This window comes from Labrus mixtus, chromosome 16 (genome assembly GCF_963584025.1).
Source record: "Labrus mixtus chromosome 16, fLabMix1.1, whole genome shotgun sequence".
In the NCBI taxonomy this organism is placed as follows: Eukaryota; Metazoa; Chordata; class Actinopteri; order Labriformes; family Labridae; genus Labrus; species Labrus mixtus.
The window spans coordinates 25,772,878-25,791,212 of record NC_083627.1 but is presented as its reverse complement, the minus strand read 5'-3'; the positions used below and the strand labels follow the sequence as shown (position 1 = coordinate 25,791,212).

Genomic DNA, 18,335 nt, shown 5'->3' with positions numbered 1-18,335 from the left:
TATTGAAAATATTTTTACTCGTGTCCTTTGAATGTGTCACACAAAACTCTAAAATAATTTATTGTGATACATTAAGTGACCCATAATCCGAGCTCCACTCAGCAAGGAAACACAAGTTCATTGTACAGCTAGACTGGGAAAATAACGTTAATCAGCCACATGCCGGTTACTCCACATAGTCCTAACTAAAATAACTTGATTAATTAATCAGCCTGGATTCTAACTAATGAAGAGGCTGAATAAAGGTAGGGTAATTGAATAGGCCTACACATACTTGGTGTTACCAAAATACCTTTGTACAAACTATTCAGTATTAGTTTGTTCAAAGAACCTTTTCTGCACAGCTTCTGCACTGTTTCTTCATCATTCTTTGAGTAATGAGTCTATAGCACTATTTTTCAATAATAAAAAAAAAAAAAAGCGTTTTAGTAGTGGTGGATAAATGATCAAAAATAACTCCTCCAGGCATAATTAGGTCACTCTGTTTCCTACTTTTAATCTTGTTAGATGAAAACGCCCCAGATGGAAGTTTAATAATGACAACGGATACTTTTCTACAGAATATTGAAGTTTATTAAAAAGAAAAAAATTGTTGTATAAAGCAAGCCGAGCATTATAAACTTCAGATAAATGTCCTGAGGTGGTTCTGTGATGAGGTTGGAGCACATGAAATTACAGAGACTCTTAACCCACTAACCACATCCCATCAACATCTGAAGCAGGACGGACACACACACACACACACACACACACACACACACACACACACACACACACACACACACACACACACACACACACACACACACACACACACACACACACACACACACACACACACACACACACACACACACACACACACACACACACACACACACACACACACACACACACACACACACACACACACACACACACACACACACACACACACCGAAGTTTACACTCAAACACACATTACTGAATTTCTCCCATGTAGAGGCGTTTATCACTGGAGCCGGACAGAACTGCGTTGAGGGAAAAAGAGAAAAAGAGAATTAAACTTTTTTATGAGTCATGACCCTTAGTGGATGACGACATTCATTCTTTAAATATCTTGATTTCTCGCACAGTGTGGTTACAACATGTACTGAAGCAGTGTTTGACTCACCTATGGGCTCCTCTGGGTGAAAGGCTACTTCGTTGACGGAGCCGGCATGGCCCGGAAGCTTGTACAGGATTCTGCGTGATGTGGTGTCCCATATGTACACAAACCTATAAACAAAGACAAGTAAATATTACAATGACTCCTTTATTTCAATACTGTCTTAGTATTCATGGCAAGTAATTCAGATATCACTAGGACTACCAGTTGATAATCAGTCACTTATGGTCGATGAAACACCTATAAATAACAAATTCACAGTTCAAAATGTGCACTGGTTTTTAATATTTATTTACATGTCACCCATTACTATCAAATGGTGCACTATGATGAAACGTGTACACACATATACAAGTATTCACACAATGTATATCCACTGTTTGTTTTTTAATGATTTCAATAACAGGTGAGTCCAATTTCCAATAAAAATACCTTAAGACAAATCATCAATCGTACATGTCTATTACATGCTGCAAGTGTACTCAGGACGTGTCCATATCTTTTACATGTTAACTGGCTCACAGTAATGCACAAGCGGCATAGTGTATGTTTGCATTTAGTCTCTTAATTATTCATATATAACAAGATTTATCCTAATCAGAGGGTCGTCTCCCAATCTCTTGAAAAGCCCGGAGTGTCAGCGCCCCAGCACATTGTAATTTAAAGTGCAGATTCTGCATGTTAGTGAAGCAAACTCTGAGGAAACATGTGCCTTTGGTTAGAGTTCCCTAATAAATGTACCTGAAAATTGCAATATTGCAAAATGTAATATATTCAATTGTGGAGGCTGGGGGCAAAAAGCACAAGAAACAAGCTTTTAAATGAGGTAATGTGAGGCTTCACAGTTTCTGTAAATAAGAAATGATAAGGAAATAAACTGTGAATGTGCTCTCTCCAAAAACAACTTATAGTTGGATCTTTTAATATTGTGTAATCCTTACTCTTAGAGTGAGCTCACATTGTGGCAGCAGGAATCCACCAAAGCCTTGTGAGGTGAAGCAGGTGTTGGAGGAATCATTGGTGAATGCAGCCCATCTTATGGCTTCACTATAACAGCTGTATGATGCAGGAAGCTATGCAATGATGCCTGGAGTCACATCTCAGTGTGTGTACCCGTATTGTTGCCTCCACAGGAGCAGTTTACTGATTGAATATGTCCTTTATCAAACAGGAAACTGCTCAACCTTTGGCTTTGAATCATGTTTTGTTGGTCAATGTCTTATTACTTATTTAGTTACATTTCATATTAATCTCCTACATGCATTTATTGTGTTACATCCTAGTTAGATTTTTTCTGCTTCACTGATACTTTGAAATACAAGTTGTTTCATAAATGATTTATTTTTGTTTTACGATCTATTTCAATTACTGTTTGGCATGATAACAGTACAAAATGTGAAGTTATGCATGCTAATAACTTATCTTGAAGTAAGTTTAATAGAAGCATGATCTCTTAAATAAGCTAATAATGAATGCTTTATCTGTTGTAGTTTTCCACTGAATGAAGCCGTAGCTTGAAGCTCTAACAATTCCTTCATCTGTATCTCATTTTATCCACACAAAAACAGATACAGAATAATCCAATATTTTCCACATTTTTAAAAAAAGAACGAGAAAAAGCGAGGTAAAACAAAAACTATGTGGCTCTACTCAGTGCTTGTTTGAAGGTGGCTGAATAAACTCCAAAATGCTCCCCTCCCAGCATCAAAGCAACTTAAAGTTTTTTTTAATGGGAGGAAACGATATATCGTTTTCTACTAACTGTATTCATACTGTTAATACTGGAAATGCTGTAAATGTTCCTACCACTTAATTTTCAAATCAATTAACCATGACCATTTTTTTTTTTTTTTACATATGAACTTAATTATTGTATACTGACCAGATAAATGTCATGAGGTGCATTAAGGCTACTTTATCTATATAGGAAGGTTTGTAGATTTGGCTCTATGATAGTTAGTGTGTACAGGTATCCGAGAACATATTGGTGTTTTTTTAACAGCTTAAGATCTTTTTTTACATTCACTATGCTGTTTTTTTTTTTGAGAGGGAGAAAAGAATGGTAAGAAGTGTGTTTTCTTGTCTTTATAAAAGTTATGATGGTAAGATTTCAAACAGTCGAAAATACAATGAATGTTCCCTGAATCAGATAAACCTTAAGTCATGTACGAGCACATCTATGTTAATGTTATGAGTGTGTGTGTGTGTGTGTGTGTGTGTTTGTGTGTATACATGTTTTGTTGCCTCTCACCTGTCAGCTGAGCCTGCAGCTATCTTACTGCCGTCAGTGGACCAGGAGCACCTCAGCAAATTCTGAAACACAGAATAAGATTAAAGAAACTGCATTTTCAAGATGAGAATTAGTCTCAGAGCAGACCGAGTTTTAATATCAGAGTGAAGAAGACTGCTGACTGTTGTTTGACCTCCACTGAGCCACAGCCATACAAAAACACTGCTAGCAGGACTGCAGCCACTATGCACCAAGCTTACGTAAAAAGTTAGAGATTGTATCAGGAGCAGGTGAACTGTAAGTTTATGTTGACAACATTAGACTTGAAATCCATAAAGGGTCAGAGGGTTTTCTGTAAGTTACCTTTTCAAAGTTGTGGACGTTGCCCTGGAAAATCTTCACGCATCTCTCCTTGGGTGCAAACGGTCGGACATCCCAAATGCGCACTACACAAAGACACATACGGAATCAGTCATAAGAAGCTCAGTGTTAGGACCACAGGTAAAGCTTTTTCTTACTCTGTTTATAAAAAAGACAACAAAAGCATCCCACCTGTGTTGTCCATAGAGTTTGATAGGAGGTACGAGCCCTCAGAGCTCAGGCTGAGTCCAGTTACTGAGTCTCCGTGTCCGTGCATGTTGTAGATCAGCTTATTCTGCCTCAGGTCCCACACCTGCACAACACACAGAAAGACAGGGTTTATAAAACGGTATTTGTATGAAGAGCAAAGAGTTCAGCTTGAGCGTCTATGTCATTGTCAGATCTGTAGCAATGTCCAAAGGTGAAAAATATGTTGTCATTATTGGGGTTTGTCAACTGTCAGAAAATAGTGAACCTTCATTCAACCTTAAGAATGAAAAGGAGGCTTTGGTGTTCTGCATTCACTTCTACAGTGGAGGTTATTAAAGAATAGATTCAAATGATTGAGTGACACTTTTGAGATAATTATTGGGATAAAACTCACCAGCAATAAGCAGCTAATTAAAAAAATAAAAATAAATTGAAATTCACAAACCACCATACAGGAGTGGTGCATGCCTGCTATTTTGAGAGAAAACAAAGAGGATGAGAGTAATTGGCCCACTAGCTGGGTGCATATTATAATATCTGTTATATCCCCATCTGATCCACAGACATTAAAGACTTCCCATGGACAAATTGTAACTCCTTTTTCATGTGTTGCACCATGTCTGTGGTTGTCTTTACAACCAGGTGATTTGACAAAATGAGTGATGAGTGGAGTGTGACAGTGTAATATTCAGAAACTAGCAGTAACAATTTGATAACTGAACAACCTTATTGTGTCCTTAGTTATATGTCCCTCTTGAAAATCCTCTTAAAATGGTTAGGTGTAACCTTAAAAAAAATATACTATTACATTTTAGTTATAGGACCCATACTAATGCTGCTGATGTACATGTCTTTAAGGCTTGTTAAAATCTCTCATTAGATCTGGTAATATACTGTATCATACAAACGAGACATTTGCGTTATTACTTTCAGGTTTCTAAAGCCGTTTTCACACATGAACTGGAGAATAACATACTGGCAAACAGAACACGTAATGCAGCCGTTTAATTACGTGCACGGAGATCGGCCAGTGCATACACACAATGCATTGTGCAGCAGTCACAGTATATAAACATCACTCCCCCTCCCACAAATTTCCCCCACGGGGATCAATAAAGTTTATCTTTATCTTATCTTTATTGGCTCGAGGGGAATAATCTGGAGAATATCCTGCTGCTTTCTCACATCAGCTCACTCTGACTGGCTGCAGAAAAAATACTAGTGGCCTGGCAGGAGAAACTCCAGGTGAAGTCCCAACGAACAATTTGGCTGTTTGCGTTCACACATACAGCTCCTCCTGGAAATATCAGGAGTTTTTCTGCAAGTCTGAAAGCCCTATATCTTTGCATGAGTTCAGTACCTTGATATCATTGTCGATGCCTCCTGACAGGATCTGGTCGCTAGTGTCGTTGAAGGTCACGGCCAGCACCTGGTAGGTGTTCTGGAAGGTGTGGATTGCCCCTTTCTTACGAATGTCCCACAGCTTAAAAAAAAAGAAGTGGCAAACAAAATGAAATAAACAAAACCACATAAGACCAACAGATAACCTGGATTTACGGCCAAGACAAAATAAAAATAAGTAGAAATTATCCCAAATCTACACTATTTAATTTGATGTTAACTATCTAAAATAGGGAGACCTCACCTTGACAGTCCCATCATCGCTACCGGTGCAGACGAGCTGGGGTCCTCGGCGTGCCGGGTAGCAGGTGTTAACAAAGGAGGTATGGCCTTTCAGACGCTTGATCCTCTCTCCAGTTTCACTGTCCCACACACCTACAGTCTTGTCTGTGCTGGCTGAAAACAGCATGCTGAAATACACAGAAAGATATCAGAACTCCTTTAAACTTTTTAGACTCAATTTACTAATACATGAAGCAAGACATTTTGCACATCCTTTGCAAATAATCTTAGCACATAAAATATATAAAATGGGGATATGTTTGTTGTTCTCAATAGATTAGAAAGCTAGTTAATGTTACAGTTTAGTTCATAATCAATAAAGAAAATATTGCGACACTATAGCTGGCAAAAGCCAATGTTTACAGTTTATGTATGTTATGTAAAAATGTTTAATTTTACAACTGTTATTCAAATATTTTAAGAATCATGTGGTACCATACTTTGAGGGAGGCATATAATAAACTGAAAACTTAATCACACTGATTGTTCATACCTGCCATCAGTGTTGTAGTGCAGCTCCATCACTGCTCCACTGTGGCCCTTCAGGGTGGCATAGTTATCACAATCTCCATACACATTCCACATCACTGTCACAAATAAACAAAGAGTGCGACAAGTTATTCATGGTGTGCAACATAGATGTGTGAGCTGCAGAATTATTTATTATTTACATCAGATGATATGTTAATGTCTTACATATAAGTCTGTCAAATCCTGAGGAGGCCAGCGTGGCTCCATTAGGGTGAAATTTGCAGCAGTAGACCTCTCCTTCATGACCAGACATGAGCATAATGGGAGCCTGAAGACTGGAGCTGCGTGGAGGACCCTAAAGAAACAGCATCATAGGTACAAAATTAACATAACCTTAAATAGAATAGATGTTTATTGCCATTTGCACAGGTACAGGACAGTACAGGTACATTGGAATTCTTGTGCGTTTCTCCCTGAGTCAGCTTCTACAATAAAAAAAGTTATAACATTATAAGAAAAAAAGAGAAGGAAAGTACATAAAAAAGTAAAAGTAAAAATAAATAAGTTGTAGTAACAGCTAAGCGATTTAAAATAAACTGTAAAGAAGTTATACATTGTATTACAGCAAAGATATAATACAAAAAAAATAACAAGGGAAACACTGTACAATGAAATGAAAATATAAATATATTTTCTTATTGCACTTATTATCTCTTATTAAAGAATGCATGATTATTTGTCAATGTGTATTAGACTGAATTACCTAGTAAACAGGCGTGTGAGTGAACAGTTAACCACAAGAACAAGTGGAAAGTATTTCAATATCAGGTGTCTTATTTCTCATTCATTAACTAATAATTAATTCGTTTTAATTAATTACTGTAATGTTATGTCATTTCCTGTTTATCCGTTTAGCTGGCAACCTTTTTATCGGTCCTAAAATATACTTTTAAACTTACTGAAGCCCTTTTGCGTGTGCTAGGTAAATTTGCAAATATTATTGGCGATATATATGTGTCTGATGCCTTAAACAATAGTGACGAGTACTACATGTAGTCTACTATCCGTACCGTGGCCACGAGTTGCTGGGACTGAGCCGCCGCCACCAGCTCCATCCTGGGCCGCTTCACTGCGGCAGGAACCACCGCCATGTCCCCCGCTCTCTTCATTGGTTCAATCATAACGGCGTATTCCACAAGAAACAGAAATGTAGTTGAATTTCAACGCTTTCTTTAGCAAAAAATGAATGGACGTCTTTCACAGAGGGACGTCGAACAAAACAGCACCAACGAAGTAAAGATGGAGTACTTCCGCTGGTGCTGAGGTTTGTGATTGGTCGAGTGTACCATCGGCTGCGCTGATTGGTTAGAAGGCTTGTTGTCGAACTAATAAGCACCGGAAGTAAAACTTACCCCGCTTTGCTAACACGTACGGTAATAAAATTATTTCGTATTTTCAGCTGTATACGCGCTACACTGTTCACTGCATACCATTTTAATTGATTTGTTTTTAAACTTTACGCACGTTTAGCTTGTTAATGTTTGTTGTCTTGTTACCGAAGTTAGCTTGTTTGAAAACGAGGCTTTGTTGTAGCTAGCTCACGTTAGCTTTACTGTTAGCTTTAAGCCTTTCTCTTACAGCACATGTAAAGTTAAGTTTTCATTATTTCAGGAACTACTTCACACATTTATACTCTGTAAGTATTAAAGCAGTCACATCACAGCCACCAAATATATTTTATTTGTGTCTGAAAGCAGTTAGTTGCATCTTGACAATGAATAAATAAATATGGAAGAGGAGAGATTGCAAAGAAAAAATGAATTAGAATATAATAGAATTACTTTATTGATCCCAAACTGGGAAATTGTGGCGTTACAGCAGCAGGTTATCCAACACACAATATGAGTAAAAAAACACAATGTTAGCAAATCTAAACATAATATAATATTAAATACAAAGTAAATAAGTACTAAAAAATATCAAAACTAAGAATGTGAATATATACAACCAGGACTTAACTTAACATTACTAGTCTTAAATAGGAAGATTAAATATGGAAGGTTAAATGTAAATGTGCAAAAACAGAGTAGTAAATGGACAGTATTGACATAAGTTAAAGTGCATGAGTGTAGACATATTATAAGCAGAAACTATACAATATAACGGCGAGTAGACAGCCAAATGAAGTGAACATGAGTGCAGGGATAATTTGTAAATTTAACATGTGCAGAACAGATTACAGTAAGGAGAGACAGATATTATCATGATGACAGTTCTCTGCTCGCAAGAGAATTCCAAATAAGGATATCATTGTGCTAAAAAATGGCAATTGATTATTAATTAACATATCAAAGATTTGACAAGCTGATGGGGTTTACCAACAGTCACCAGGAGGCCTCTTTATATCTTTTATTCAAACAAAAAAGCATACAAACAAAGGTCTGTTAAGTGTACCAAACCATATGCCATGTGTGTTTCAATTCTGTAAGGGTAGTCCTCAGATTCTTGGCTGTTTTACATGGAACAAAACATCCTTAATTTTCAACCTTGAGGAAGGACTTTCTCTTGATATTATTATTCTACAAAACATGATATATGTCTCGTTTTTTAAATGAATGTTCCAGATCTTCTCATTGATGTCTGCGGGTAAACATCAACTGTGACAATGTCTGATAGTGACGGCTTAGCTTCTGAGCCTGCTGGACTTGAGGGTCTGCCACCCATGTACAGCATTGCCAAAGGGGAGGTTGTTTCTGTGCAGACCTATGGAGCCTTTGTCAGACTGCCTGGATACAAGAAGGAAGGTTGGTAAATTAAACTGATTTATCTGTTTAGACTTTATAGCAAATATTCACAGATATTTGATTTTTGAGACAGGTAACACATTTTAATTCTGGAAGATACTACTGCAAAAAGGATGCTTAAACAACACAATGAAATTAACAGTGAATAGCAGAGGCCTAATCGGTAACCAAAATTGGTCTAAAACCCTCATTAGTTAGGTAGAGTTAGATGGAGTAGATTAGATTAGATTAGTTATATTATTTTAGTTAAAAATGTTATGGCAGAAAGATGCTTACTAAATTAACGCCACATCATCTGCCAGGTAAAACAAGAGTCAATGCAGAAAAACCTACAGATACCGTAAAACACTTCATTAACCAGATTATCTTTCTGAATCAAGATGAGATATGGGGAGTGACAGTTTTGCTTATAGTTTGTTTACAGGAACATTAAGAGTGTCCATATCCTTAACTATGTCTGCACAACAATACATAACATTCGATACAGAGAAAAAAATATGTATATGTATGCCAGCCAGTTATGGTTTATTATATAGACGGATGTTTGACATTTTAGCAAAATCTCTGTTATGGTCGATTTAAAATCCACTTGTTTCAGTCACTATGATAAAGAATATCAGTTAAACAATTATCTGCATGCAGAGAAAATAAGATAAGCATAGAATGATTTGTTATAGGGCAAGAATGTTAATAAGCAGATTGGATTGATCAACTAAGTAAACTCATATCTATGATTTTTTACACTTGTGTAGCTTTGTTGGTGTGTAGTTACAACAAAGGTTGACACATATTTTACTTTACCCATTGTCACCATTAGAGGGCAAGCTTAACAAACAAACAAAATCTGCACCCAAACCATTTTGTTCAAATCCTTGGGGAAAAAACTTTTCATGTCTGAAAGAAAGTGCTTTTATTGAAACACATGGTCTTTTATGTGTTATACATTTTTTTTAATTGTCAGCTAAGGGATTTTAAATTGGATTTGATAATGTCTGGCTTTTGGCAACACTATTTCCAATGCTTGTAAGTATTATTATGGTCAGAGCACTCTCTGTTATTTTTTGACCCTTAGTTAAATAGTTATAATAAAAAGGCATTTCTCAGCATTTTATGTATTTTTTTCCAATAGATGTTAATTCATATCTCTTTCACCTACAGGCCTGGTACATGTGAGTGAAATGTCAGCATCTCGGGTTGAGAATGCCTCAGAGATTGTGGATGTTGGGGAAAAGGTGTGGATTAAAGTCATAGGAAGAGAGGTAACAACACTCACACACTCTCATAAGCGCACACACACACACACTGCAGTGTTAGCAGAATTACTGCAGCTCTGTCCTCTTTGAACCTCAGATTCGTGGTGACAAGGTGAAACTGTCCTTCTCAATGAAAGCTGTCAATCAGGGCACAGGGCAGGACCAGGACCCAAACAATGTTATGGCCGAGTAAGTATTACAGTTGGAGTTTTGTCACATGTGATTTTTCATAGACATATGTGATTTATGATCATCTGTGTGTGATTTTAGACAGGATTCAAGGCGACGTAAGCAGTTCAGAGATCACACAGGCAACAGGATCACACTGGAGGCTGTACTCAACACAACTTGCTCAAAGTGTGGCTGCAAAGGTAAAACATCATACATAACATATTAACAGTGCTTGTATTTGTCAGGTACAACTTTCTATCTGGATATCTGGATTTAGCTGGAAAAAAGTGCAGGAAATAAACTCAATTTCCTTTTTTTTAGGTCACTTCACAAAGGACTGTTTCTCTGCCCCCGGCTTGCAGTACGCTCTTTTGCCTGAAGATGATGATGTAGCTCCACAGCAGCCACAACAGCAGACCTCCACAGTTGCACCACAGCAGGACTCAGACAAAAAGAAGAAGAAAAAGAAGGTGAACATGCATCTGTTATTGTCTTGCGTGATCTGCACTTTTTTTTTTTTCTTCTGTTTTTTCACTTGTCTTGGATGTGAGTCATCTAATGCTACAACCCACACATTTCTCACATTTCATGAAATGCACTGAAAGATATGTTATTTTTTGGGCCATTTTGCCAGCTGAAGAGAGATAGGAAATGTCAGGAGTTATGAGTGGGGGATGACATGCAGCGAACAGCAGAGATCGGTTCATACTCATGGTTGCTGCGACAAGGGCCACAGATGGGACACAGAAACATAACCACTAAGACTATCCAACGCCCTGTCTGCTTTTCACCTACTGTTTCATATATTCAAGTTTCTTTTAATGCTTCACAAAACAATCTGGCTATTTCTATGTTTATTCTCCAGGAGAAGAAATTGAAGAAGAAGAGGAAGAGGGAGAGGAAAGAGTCGGAGAGCGACAGCAGCAGCAGCAGTAGTGAATGTAAAACCAAGAGGAGGCGCCGTGACTCAGACAGAGAGGACAAAAAGAAGAAGAAACACAAGAAACATAAATCACACAAACACGACTGAGGCAACCACACATCTACAGTCACTTGTACACACACAGACACATACCCCAGCTAGCAGACAGACACAAGAGGGGAAGTGGGTGCAAGAGACAGAATGGCAGACTTCCTGCTTTGTATCTTTAAATGAAATGATAGAATCATCCTTTTAAGTTCTGAATGTTGGGCGTATGCCTCCACTTAGACATTGCATCAAGTTTAAAAAAAGAATAAAAAATTCAAAACGTAGCAAGAGGGACAGTGCTGTAAAAATCCAGGGATAAGCATCCTTGTTCTAAAGTAACCTCCAGCTCCCCCCACAGAGGGAGGGGCTTGCACACCCTACGTAACAGGATAAGTGTAAGTCATATGGCAGCAAGTGGCTATCCCCCTCTGAATCCAGATATTGTTTTCAGCTATCTGGTTTCTTACTCTCTGGGAAATCCATTAAAACAGTGAAGCTGAGGGGGTCTGACATAAAAGTCCTGAACAAACCACACAGACAAAGATAAACACAAACACACAGACACATATAGGAAGTAGTCAAACACAAACAGGACATGTATTTCAGCACAAGTGAGCCTGACAGGAAGTTAAAGCTTCAGTGATATCCTGAGGCTGTCTGTCCCTTTATTTGTGCGATTGTGTGTACATGTGGTTTGTGTATCTTGCCTCCAAGGGACTGCCCGCAGGAAACACTAACACACACACACACATCTAACCTTCCTGCATGTCAACTGCTTCTGCTTCATTAAAAGTGTTTTTATTTGTACTGTACATCTTGATCTCTTTGTTCTTTTACCATGAATGTACAACGTCGCTTGTCCTCAGGGGAAACAGAACGCACACACAAACAAACATCGGAAGTTCTCAGGTTTGGTCTGGTCCACCTTCGAGTCATACTTAATTAATATTTTGGAATAAGGAAAGGTGTGTTAACTTGGGCTGATGGATTTTAACAACTTGAATATTGCACTGGTTCATATCCCATGAGGTCAAATGTGCACAAAAGGAACAGAACAGCTGTTTTTTTTAAAAGAGAACTCCTTGATCTTATAGGAGAAGATCTGGCAGCATTATGGACTCTACGTCTTGTGTCTTTTGTCCTGCTTTGTCCTAGTTTCTAAACTCGTAATTCTACATGTGGGGAAACAGATTGTTTCCAGCTACAGTGGTTTGACATGCATCCAGTTGACTCCTCTGGCGGGGCTTTCAGTTCACCGGTCAGTCTTCAGACTCCTCTTCATTTCCCAAGGTTCTCCTTTCTCTTGTTTGCACAAGACAGATGTACCAGATACATTGACCCTAAGGTTGCTCAATCAAATTTGTAAGTATGTGTTTTGTAATTGCAAGTAATTTCAATACAACAAACAAAATGAGTCAATGGAGGATGGTAAAAACTCAAATCTGAATAACTGCATCTTGAATTTCAATGTTTGATTTGACTTCAGGGCATCTTTACAGGATATCCGTTACAATCTTGTGCATCTGCTTTAATAGGAGAACAATACATTTATCTTTATACATTTTGTTGGATTATTTATTTATTTTATATCAAAATTATCAAACCAATATTTTATTTATATTTTTACATTGATGTGTAATTGATGTAGAGTGTGTTGTGAATGTAATGCTTCCTCATGTAATGACAGTTGAAATACACGTATCACAAAGTTTGCTGTGCTTAGCTAATGGTAGCATTACAGAAATGAGGAAGCTAACACTGCATATGTTTTTCATGTAAAACATTTTTTAATAAGCACCAATATACAGTAAATCTGGACAAAAAGGTTTATACTTTTAGTTCCCCAGATGTTATTTCCCCTAAGCCAAAGTGAAAGAAAAATTGGAAATCAACCAAACATGACGGATGGTTGATATGTTGAGAGATAATCAAAGTTCTTAAAATCACCCTGAAGGGAACATGAATTATTTGTAGTAATTTACATAGCATTCATTCTAGTTGTTGCAAATTTCTCTAAAAAACTGAAATACTTCAAATCCAAATTAAGTAGTTGATTATATTCAAGCCTGGACAGAATCAGAAAAATCTAAAGACCCACACTGCATACATGAAGCCTTACCAGATGTCCTGTGAATCTCAACCAAAGGCAGGTTGTTTCTTACTTTTACCCTCTAATCTTTCCATGAAACAGCTGAGCGACTCCTGGTGAAGAAGTTTGTGGGTTTTGTAGGAAAAAGAAGTTCCTGTGAAAAAGATGAGATTCATGCTTGACCTTGGAGCTAGGCTACTTGAACTCAGCTTGTTAAATAGCTTGTTGCTGATATAAATGTCTTCCTGAGTCAAATCATACAGGTCAATGATTTGCTCATTTTTCCTATTTAGTTTGCATATACTTATTTGTATAATGTGAGAACATTTTAATAATTTATATGGCAACCTCTGTCATCAGTGTGTAAATGTGTAGGTGTGACATGTGGTGTAAAAGTGCTTTGAGTAGTCAGAAGACTAGAAAAGCACTATACAAGCTCAAGTCCATTTGTTGGGCTTTTTGTATTTTGATTTTGGGTCTTTATACAAACTGTTACCAGGTTTTCCGATGTTTTCTAAAAAAATCTATTTATAGAAATGTCTGCTAGTAGAAAGTGAGAAAACGTGGATCCATTTATGTCATTCATCCACTACTTAAAGCTCTTAACATGTGGTCTAGTTTTTCAGCTCAATTGCTTTGTGTTTGTCCACTTTCCTGCTTAACAAAAATATGTGTATATATTGTGGTTGTGCATGCAACACAAGAAGAGTGTAGTCATAATCTATTTTTGCTTTGTGTAGCCCTACGGCTCATCCTGTCTTGTGACCATTTGAGTTGAGGGTAACTGTAGGAGGAGGCCTGAATCGTCCTGCTCCCTTTCACCTCTTCACCCTGGCTCCACTTGGCAGCGTGTCACTAACACATGACATCTATCGACTGTCGGAGCGAACGATCTGAATTTAGAAACCATGCTCGCACATTGAGCACAGGACACAACAGTACTGACAAACCTAAGCTCTAATCAAACTTTCCCCTCACCTAGCCAGAGCAAATACAACACACACACACACACACACAGACAGAAGGGTGTAAAATGAACCTCCCTGTGAGTACCTGTAAAACAGGCTGTGGTGGAAACTGTGATCACACTGTTTGGATCTATTAAGCTGTCTTTAATGATGTGATACTTCTTAAATTTTTTTTCCTCCTCCTTTCTGTGTTATCCAGCCAATCACAGCTCAAACTGGAGACGTTTTTGGGCCCACCCACTTAGAAGGTTCAGTCCTGAATTCATATTTTATTTGGCCTTCGCCTGAATGACACTTCATGTTATCTATTTATTGTATTACATATATAATAAGTTGTATTACTCCCCCCCCCAGGTATTTGCCTACTACAGAGTTGGTAGACTCCAGGGTAGTAAACTGTCTATGGAAAAAAAGAAAAGACAAAAACACAACCCAAGGCAGACTTGTTGATTTTCTTTCAATAGTGTACACACTTTTATTTTTTTGGTTTTCATAGACAAATTTTGAAATGTAACACTTTCCAGGTTCATCATAGGCACTGTGCATTACACATTTTCTAAACAAAACAAAAACAGAAATATGCAGACCTTGGATTTTTAGAGAAAAAAACAACATCAAACAAATCATTGGAATTTATTCAGTGTTTCTTACAGTAGAAGGAAAAACAGAGGGACACGGGGAAAGGTAAGGTCACAGTCAGCAGAAAGGTTAATACTGCATCACAGTATGAATTAGAACAATGAGGAGGTTTTCTTGGCCAGGGATGAGGTGATGTTTAGGAGTTTTGGGCTAGCAGGGCTTAAGCAGATGCAAGAAATTGCTGGAGGGAGAGGGGGTTAGTGTTTGGTTGTTACTCTGCCTTCTCATAGTGACGCGTGCTGACGACCTCTCCCAGGGTGAGCGTCTGTGAGGGAAAGAGAAAAATAAAAGGTTTAATACAGAAACCTTAAATGTGTGCATTGTGTTAGATTAATACTTACCAGGGTGAGTTTATTGCCTTCCACTTCCCTGACCAGACTGGTCTCTTTGCCGTCCCACTTCTGTACATGTACAAGCTTCCCGCCATCTATTGATACAAGGGACTGGAGAAACACAAGAGTTCATTAGAACGAGTGCACATACAAGATGATATCATTTACCACATGTCAGTTATAGAACAGGCATTGGTTTAAATAGCCTAATTCATTTTGATACCATTATCCTAGGAAAATCTAGTTATTTAGAAATTTCACAGATATTTGTGTTGGAGAGATGTGAATTATGATGGTCAAATCTGCACGTCTCCAACGTATTACATTTTCTCTGATTAAATGTTTCTCTGTAACCATACTTTATTTTTCCCTCTGCCTAAGAGTTGAAATAGGACCTGTTGAATCTGGTCAGTTCCAACTTGCTTCAGTCTTTTTTTACAGCCCTGACACCTCACCTTTGAACTATCTATCCCTTTCAAGGCCAGGTAAGTAAGATGGCCATGTCTAAGGTCTTATGTATGGCTGCAAAGAACGCTAAAATGCCATTTCTTCATTCCCCATTTTTCACTCTTTACCTCTTTGAGCTACCTGGTCCATTCAAAAGAATGTTGTTAAACTGAATTTTTACACATCTCAGTAATTTGCTTAATCCTCCTCATAGCTGTAATTATCACAGTCGCTATGCACACTTCAACATGTTTTGGTGTTGGGGAGTGATGATGTTCCTTTGTCTAACGTGACGTTTGACGGCTCACCTTCACTTTCCTGTCATCGGCTGTGGTCTCGTCAAACTCCTCTCCCAGCTTGAAGGAGAGCTCTGTGTTCTTCACCGCGCTCTGTGTCTTCACTGTCACTGTGCCACCATCCACTGAGATGATGGTGGTGGGCTTGGTCATGTTGCCAATCTTACGTGTAGCGAAGCCAACGCCTGTAGAGCACACGTGAATAGAATAAACAAACACGACAACGCCTTTTTTCAACTGTTCTGGTGACACATACAGTAGATATCCTCTGGGCTTAAAGCTAAACAAACCTGCTAAATAAACAAGTGACGTTCCAAAGCACTACACAGAAAATACAGCTGAGGCTGATGGGAAATTATTGCCTGATATTGGGGCAAGATGAAAAGTGATCAAAATAAACATGAAGCAATTTTGCATACAAAAGTATTTGGCATACTTGCAAAGTATGCTTTGTACCAACGGCCTTCCACTGTAGGAACGTCAACAACCATCAGAAATCAAGAGCAAACTGATTGTAGCCCTTTTGTTTAATTTTTACATGTTAGTTCAGGAGAAAATATATTGTCACTGTTTGTGGTCACAGATTCAATGAGGCAGAGCAAAAACAGACAAGGTTTAATACATCATGATTAGTAATGAAAATAAGAATATTTATCTCTTAATCCTAATCTCTGTAACAAATGAACAGGGAATATTAATTGGCATATTTTAACAGAGACGTTAGAGCAGTATTTGTAAATTTGGCCTTTGGGTATCCTTCAGCTAACAAATCCTTATCTCTGTTTGTCAACTGTCCAAACCTGCAATACGTTCTTCAAACGCTGCCGGGTCCCAATGACCCGCTGCTTGTCTGGACGTGTTGCAAACGATCACTCATTTTCATTTAAGGGTGTGTGCAAAAAGGATCAGGAGAGTTCATTTCATTGGGTAACAGTGACTCACACCCTTTGCTACAACAGAAGAGCATGTGTTTTTTTTCCCTTTCAGGCTGATGGTGCACTTCATCCCTTAAAGCCAGAGCAGTTTCTTTACCCACAATCAATACCCAAAAGCCACTCTATATGTAGAAATGCATCATTGATCATTTGGATCAGGGTTAGAGGCTGAAGGGTCTCTGGTTACTATGGTGACTAGCACACAGGTCGATGTTAATGTGGCTCACTGGGCATGGCTCTCCCTCTCTCTCTTCACACACAAACACAAAAAGTTTAATGGCATTCTTCACGGTTGTAAAAGTTAGAGAACGTGACCCCATCACGACCAATTATTTGAGAGTGTGTGTGAAATATTTTGAAGCCCACTTTATTCTGCAGTTGCTCCCGTGTTTGGCACTGAGGCCGTTTCAATATTCCTCCCATAGCCACAAACAATGAAGAGCTTTCAGTGAAGGTCACCCACATTAGGCTCAAGTGTGTGTGTGTGTGTGTGTGTAGTTCCTTGTTATTCAGAGTTTCTTCAAATGTGGGTTCTCCCCCCCTCCCCCTCCACTTAAACATAAAAAAGACGGCCAGCACCAAAGCCATGCGGTAAACATTTTCTTCCCTCCCCCTCTGGTTCCCATCATCTCCCCCTTTCTTTGAGAATCTCTTCTCGTCCTCCTCCTCTTTTTCTTTTTCAACCTCCATCTTTGGTCCGCCCGTCTTTGTCTCCCCTTTATTTGCTTTCACCCTACAAAAACTGCTGAAAGGTTGAACATAAACATTTGTCATCCCCTAGCCCAATTTACACACGTGCTCGAATGCAGCATTGGCACTCCTGTTACACGCGGCTGGCGCACACGCTCGCATGCATGTTTTCTGACACACAAAGACACACACTTACCCAGCTCCTTCATGTACTCGTCAAATTTGACGCTTTCCTTCATGTTCCACGTTCCAACGAAAGCATCGACCATGTTTGCTGCAGGGTGGAGGTACGAGCGTGTGAGACGGGTTGTGAGAGAAGGAGCGACAGAGTGAGGGAGGAGGGAGAGAGACGGGGAAAGTGAAGTCAGCACCACCGGCTGATGCTGCGAGCCTACTGGCTGAATATATACCGGCTGTTCGTGATGTCATCAGGCAATGCGGAGGAGGGAGGGATGGGACTGCGAGATAAACTGCTTCTGCAAAAATGGCTTACAGGCTAAAATGTTATTATTGAATGAAACATCTATAGGCCTATAGTTTTTTAGTTGTTTGTTAGCACGACTTTGTTTGTTTTAGCCTATTATTGTATGTAGTTATGTTATTTAGTCTTAGTAATAGCATACTAGGTAGGCTATGAATT

General features: G+C 38.5%; 3 protein-coding genes across 6 annotated transcripts; 1 reads left to right on the top strand and 2 right to left on the bottom strand.

The window, feature by feature from the left end:
* Window positions 1-550: 550 nt before the first annotated feature.
* snrnp40 (small nuclear ribonucleoprotein 40 (U5)) lies at window positions 551-7,409 on the bottom strand. Its single transcript, XM_061058808.1, has 10 exons — window positions 7,172-7,409; window positions 6,327-6,456; window positions 6,124-6,217; window positions 5,593-5,758; window positions 5,308-5,430; window positions 3,930-4,050; window positions 3,741-3,823; window positions 3,399-3,460; window positions 1,154-1,257; window positions 551-1,010 (listed from the first exon to the last, which is right to left on the bottom strand). Exons 1-10 carry the CDS (start codon window positions 7,280-7,282, stop codon window positions 961-963), a joined length of 1,044 nt encoding a protein of 347 aa, XP_060914791.1. The 5' UTR covers window positions 7,283-7,409; the 3' UTR covers window positions 551-960.
* A 76-nt stretch (window positions 7,410-7,485) lies between these two features.
* Window positions 7,486-12,111, top strand: zcchc17 (zinc finger, CCHC domain containing 17). 4 transcript variants are annotated; one of them, XM_061058809.1, is made up of 7 exons: window positions 7,486-7,534; window positions 8,726-8,905; window positions 10,064-10,164; window positions 10,256-10,347; window positions 10,429-10,529; window positions 10,651-10,799; window positions 11,195-12,111. In XM_061058809.1, the coding sequence occupies exons 2-7, from the start codon at window positions 8,767-8,769 to the stop codon at window positions 11,357-11,359; spliced, it is 747 nt and encodes a 248-aa protein (XP_060914792.1). In that variant the 5' UTR covers window positions 7,486-7,534; window positions 8,726-8,766; the 3' UTR covers window positions 11,360-12,111. The 4 variants fall into 4 exon arrangements, with proteins under 4 accessions (XP_060914792.1, XP_060914795.1, XP_060914794.1 ...); XM_061058812.1 differs by lacking the exon at window positions 11,195-12,111 and adding an exon at window positions 10,964-11,170; XM_061058811.1 differs by having other exon boundaries at window positions 7,507-7,529.
* Window positions 12,112-14,806: 2,695 nt separating this feature from the next.
* On the bottom strand, window positions 14,807-18,088 carry fabp3 (fatty acid binding protein 3, muscle and heart). Its single transcript, XM_061058813.1, has 4 exons — window positions 17,892-18,088; window positions 16,083-16,255; window positions 15,337-15,438; window positions 14,807-15,260 (listed from the first exon to the last, which is right to left on the bottom strand). The coding sequence occupies exons 1-4, from the start codon at window positions 17,962-17,964 to the stop codon at window positions 15,207-15,209; spliced, it is 402 nt and encodes a 133-aa protein (XP_060914796.1). The 5' UTR covers window positions 17,965-18,088; the 3' UTR covers window positions 14,807-15,206.
* Window positions 18,089-18,335: the final 247 nt, after the last annotated feature.

Coding starts and splice junctions, on each gene's coding strand:
- snrnp40 (XM_061058808.1), bottom strand. CDS start 7,282: ATGATTGAACCAATGAAGAGAGCGGGGGACATGGCGGTGGTTCCTGCC. Junction 6,218..6,326: donor AGGATTTGACAGACTTATAT/GTAAGACATTAA, acceptor TATTTGTGACAG/TGATGTGGAATGTGTATGGA. Junction 3,461..3,740: donor ACGTCCACAACTTTGAAAAG/GTAACTTACAGA, acceptor TCTGTGTTTCAG/AATTTGCTGAGGTGCTCCTG.
- zcchc17 (XM_061058809.1), top strand. CDS start 8,767: ATGTCTGATAGTGACGGCTTAGCTTCTGAGCCTGCTGGACTTGAGGGT. Junction 10,165..10,255: donor TTAAAGTCATAGGAAGAGAG/GTAACAACACTC, acceptor TTTGAACCTCAG/ATTCGTGGTGACAAGGTGAA. Junction 10,800..11,194: donor AAAAGAAGAAGAAAAAGAAG/GTGAACATGCAT, acceptor TTTATTCTCCAG/GAGAAGAAATTGAAGAAGAA.
- fabp3 (XM_061058813.1), bottom strand. CDS start 17,964: ATGGTCGATGCTTTCGTTGGAACGTGGAACATGAAGGAAAGCGTCAAA. Junction 16,256..17,891: donor CGAGTACATGAAGGAGCTGG/GTAAGTGTGTGT, acceptor TGTGCTCTACAG/GCGTTGGCTTCGCTACACGT. Junction 15,261..15,336: donor AAGGCAATAAACTCACCCTG/GTAAGTATTAAT, acceptor TTTCCCTCACAG/ACGCTCACCCTGGGAGAGGT.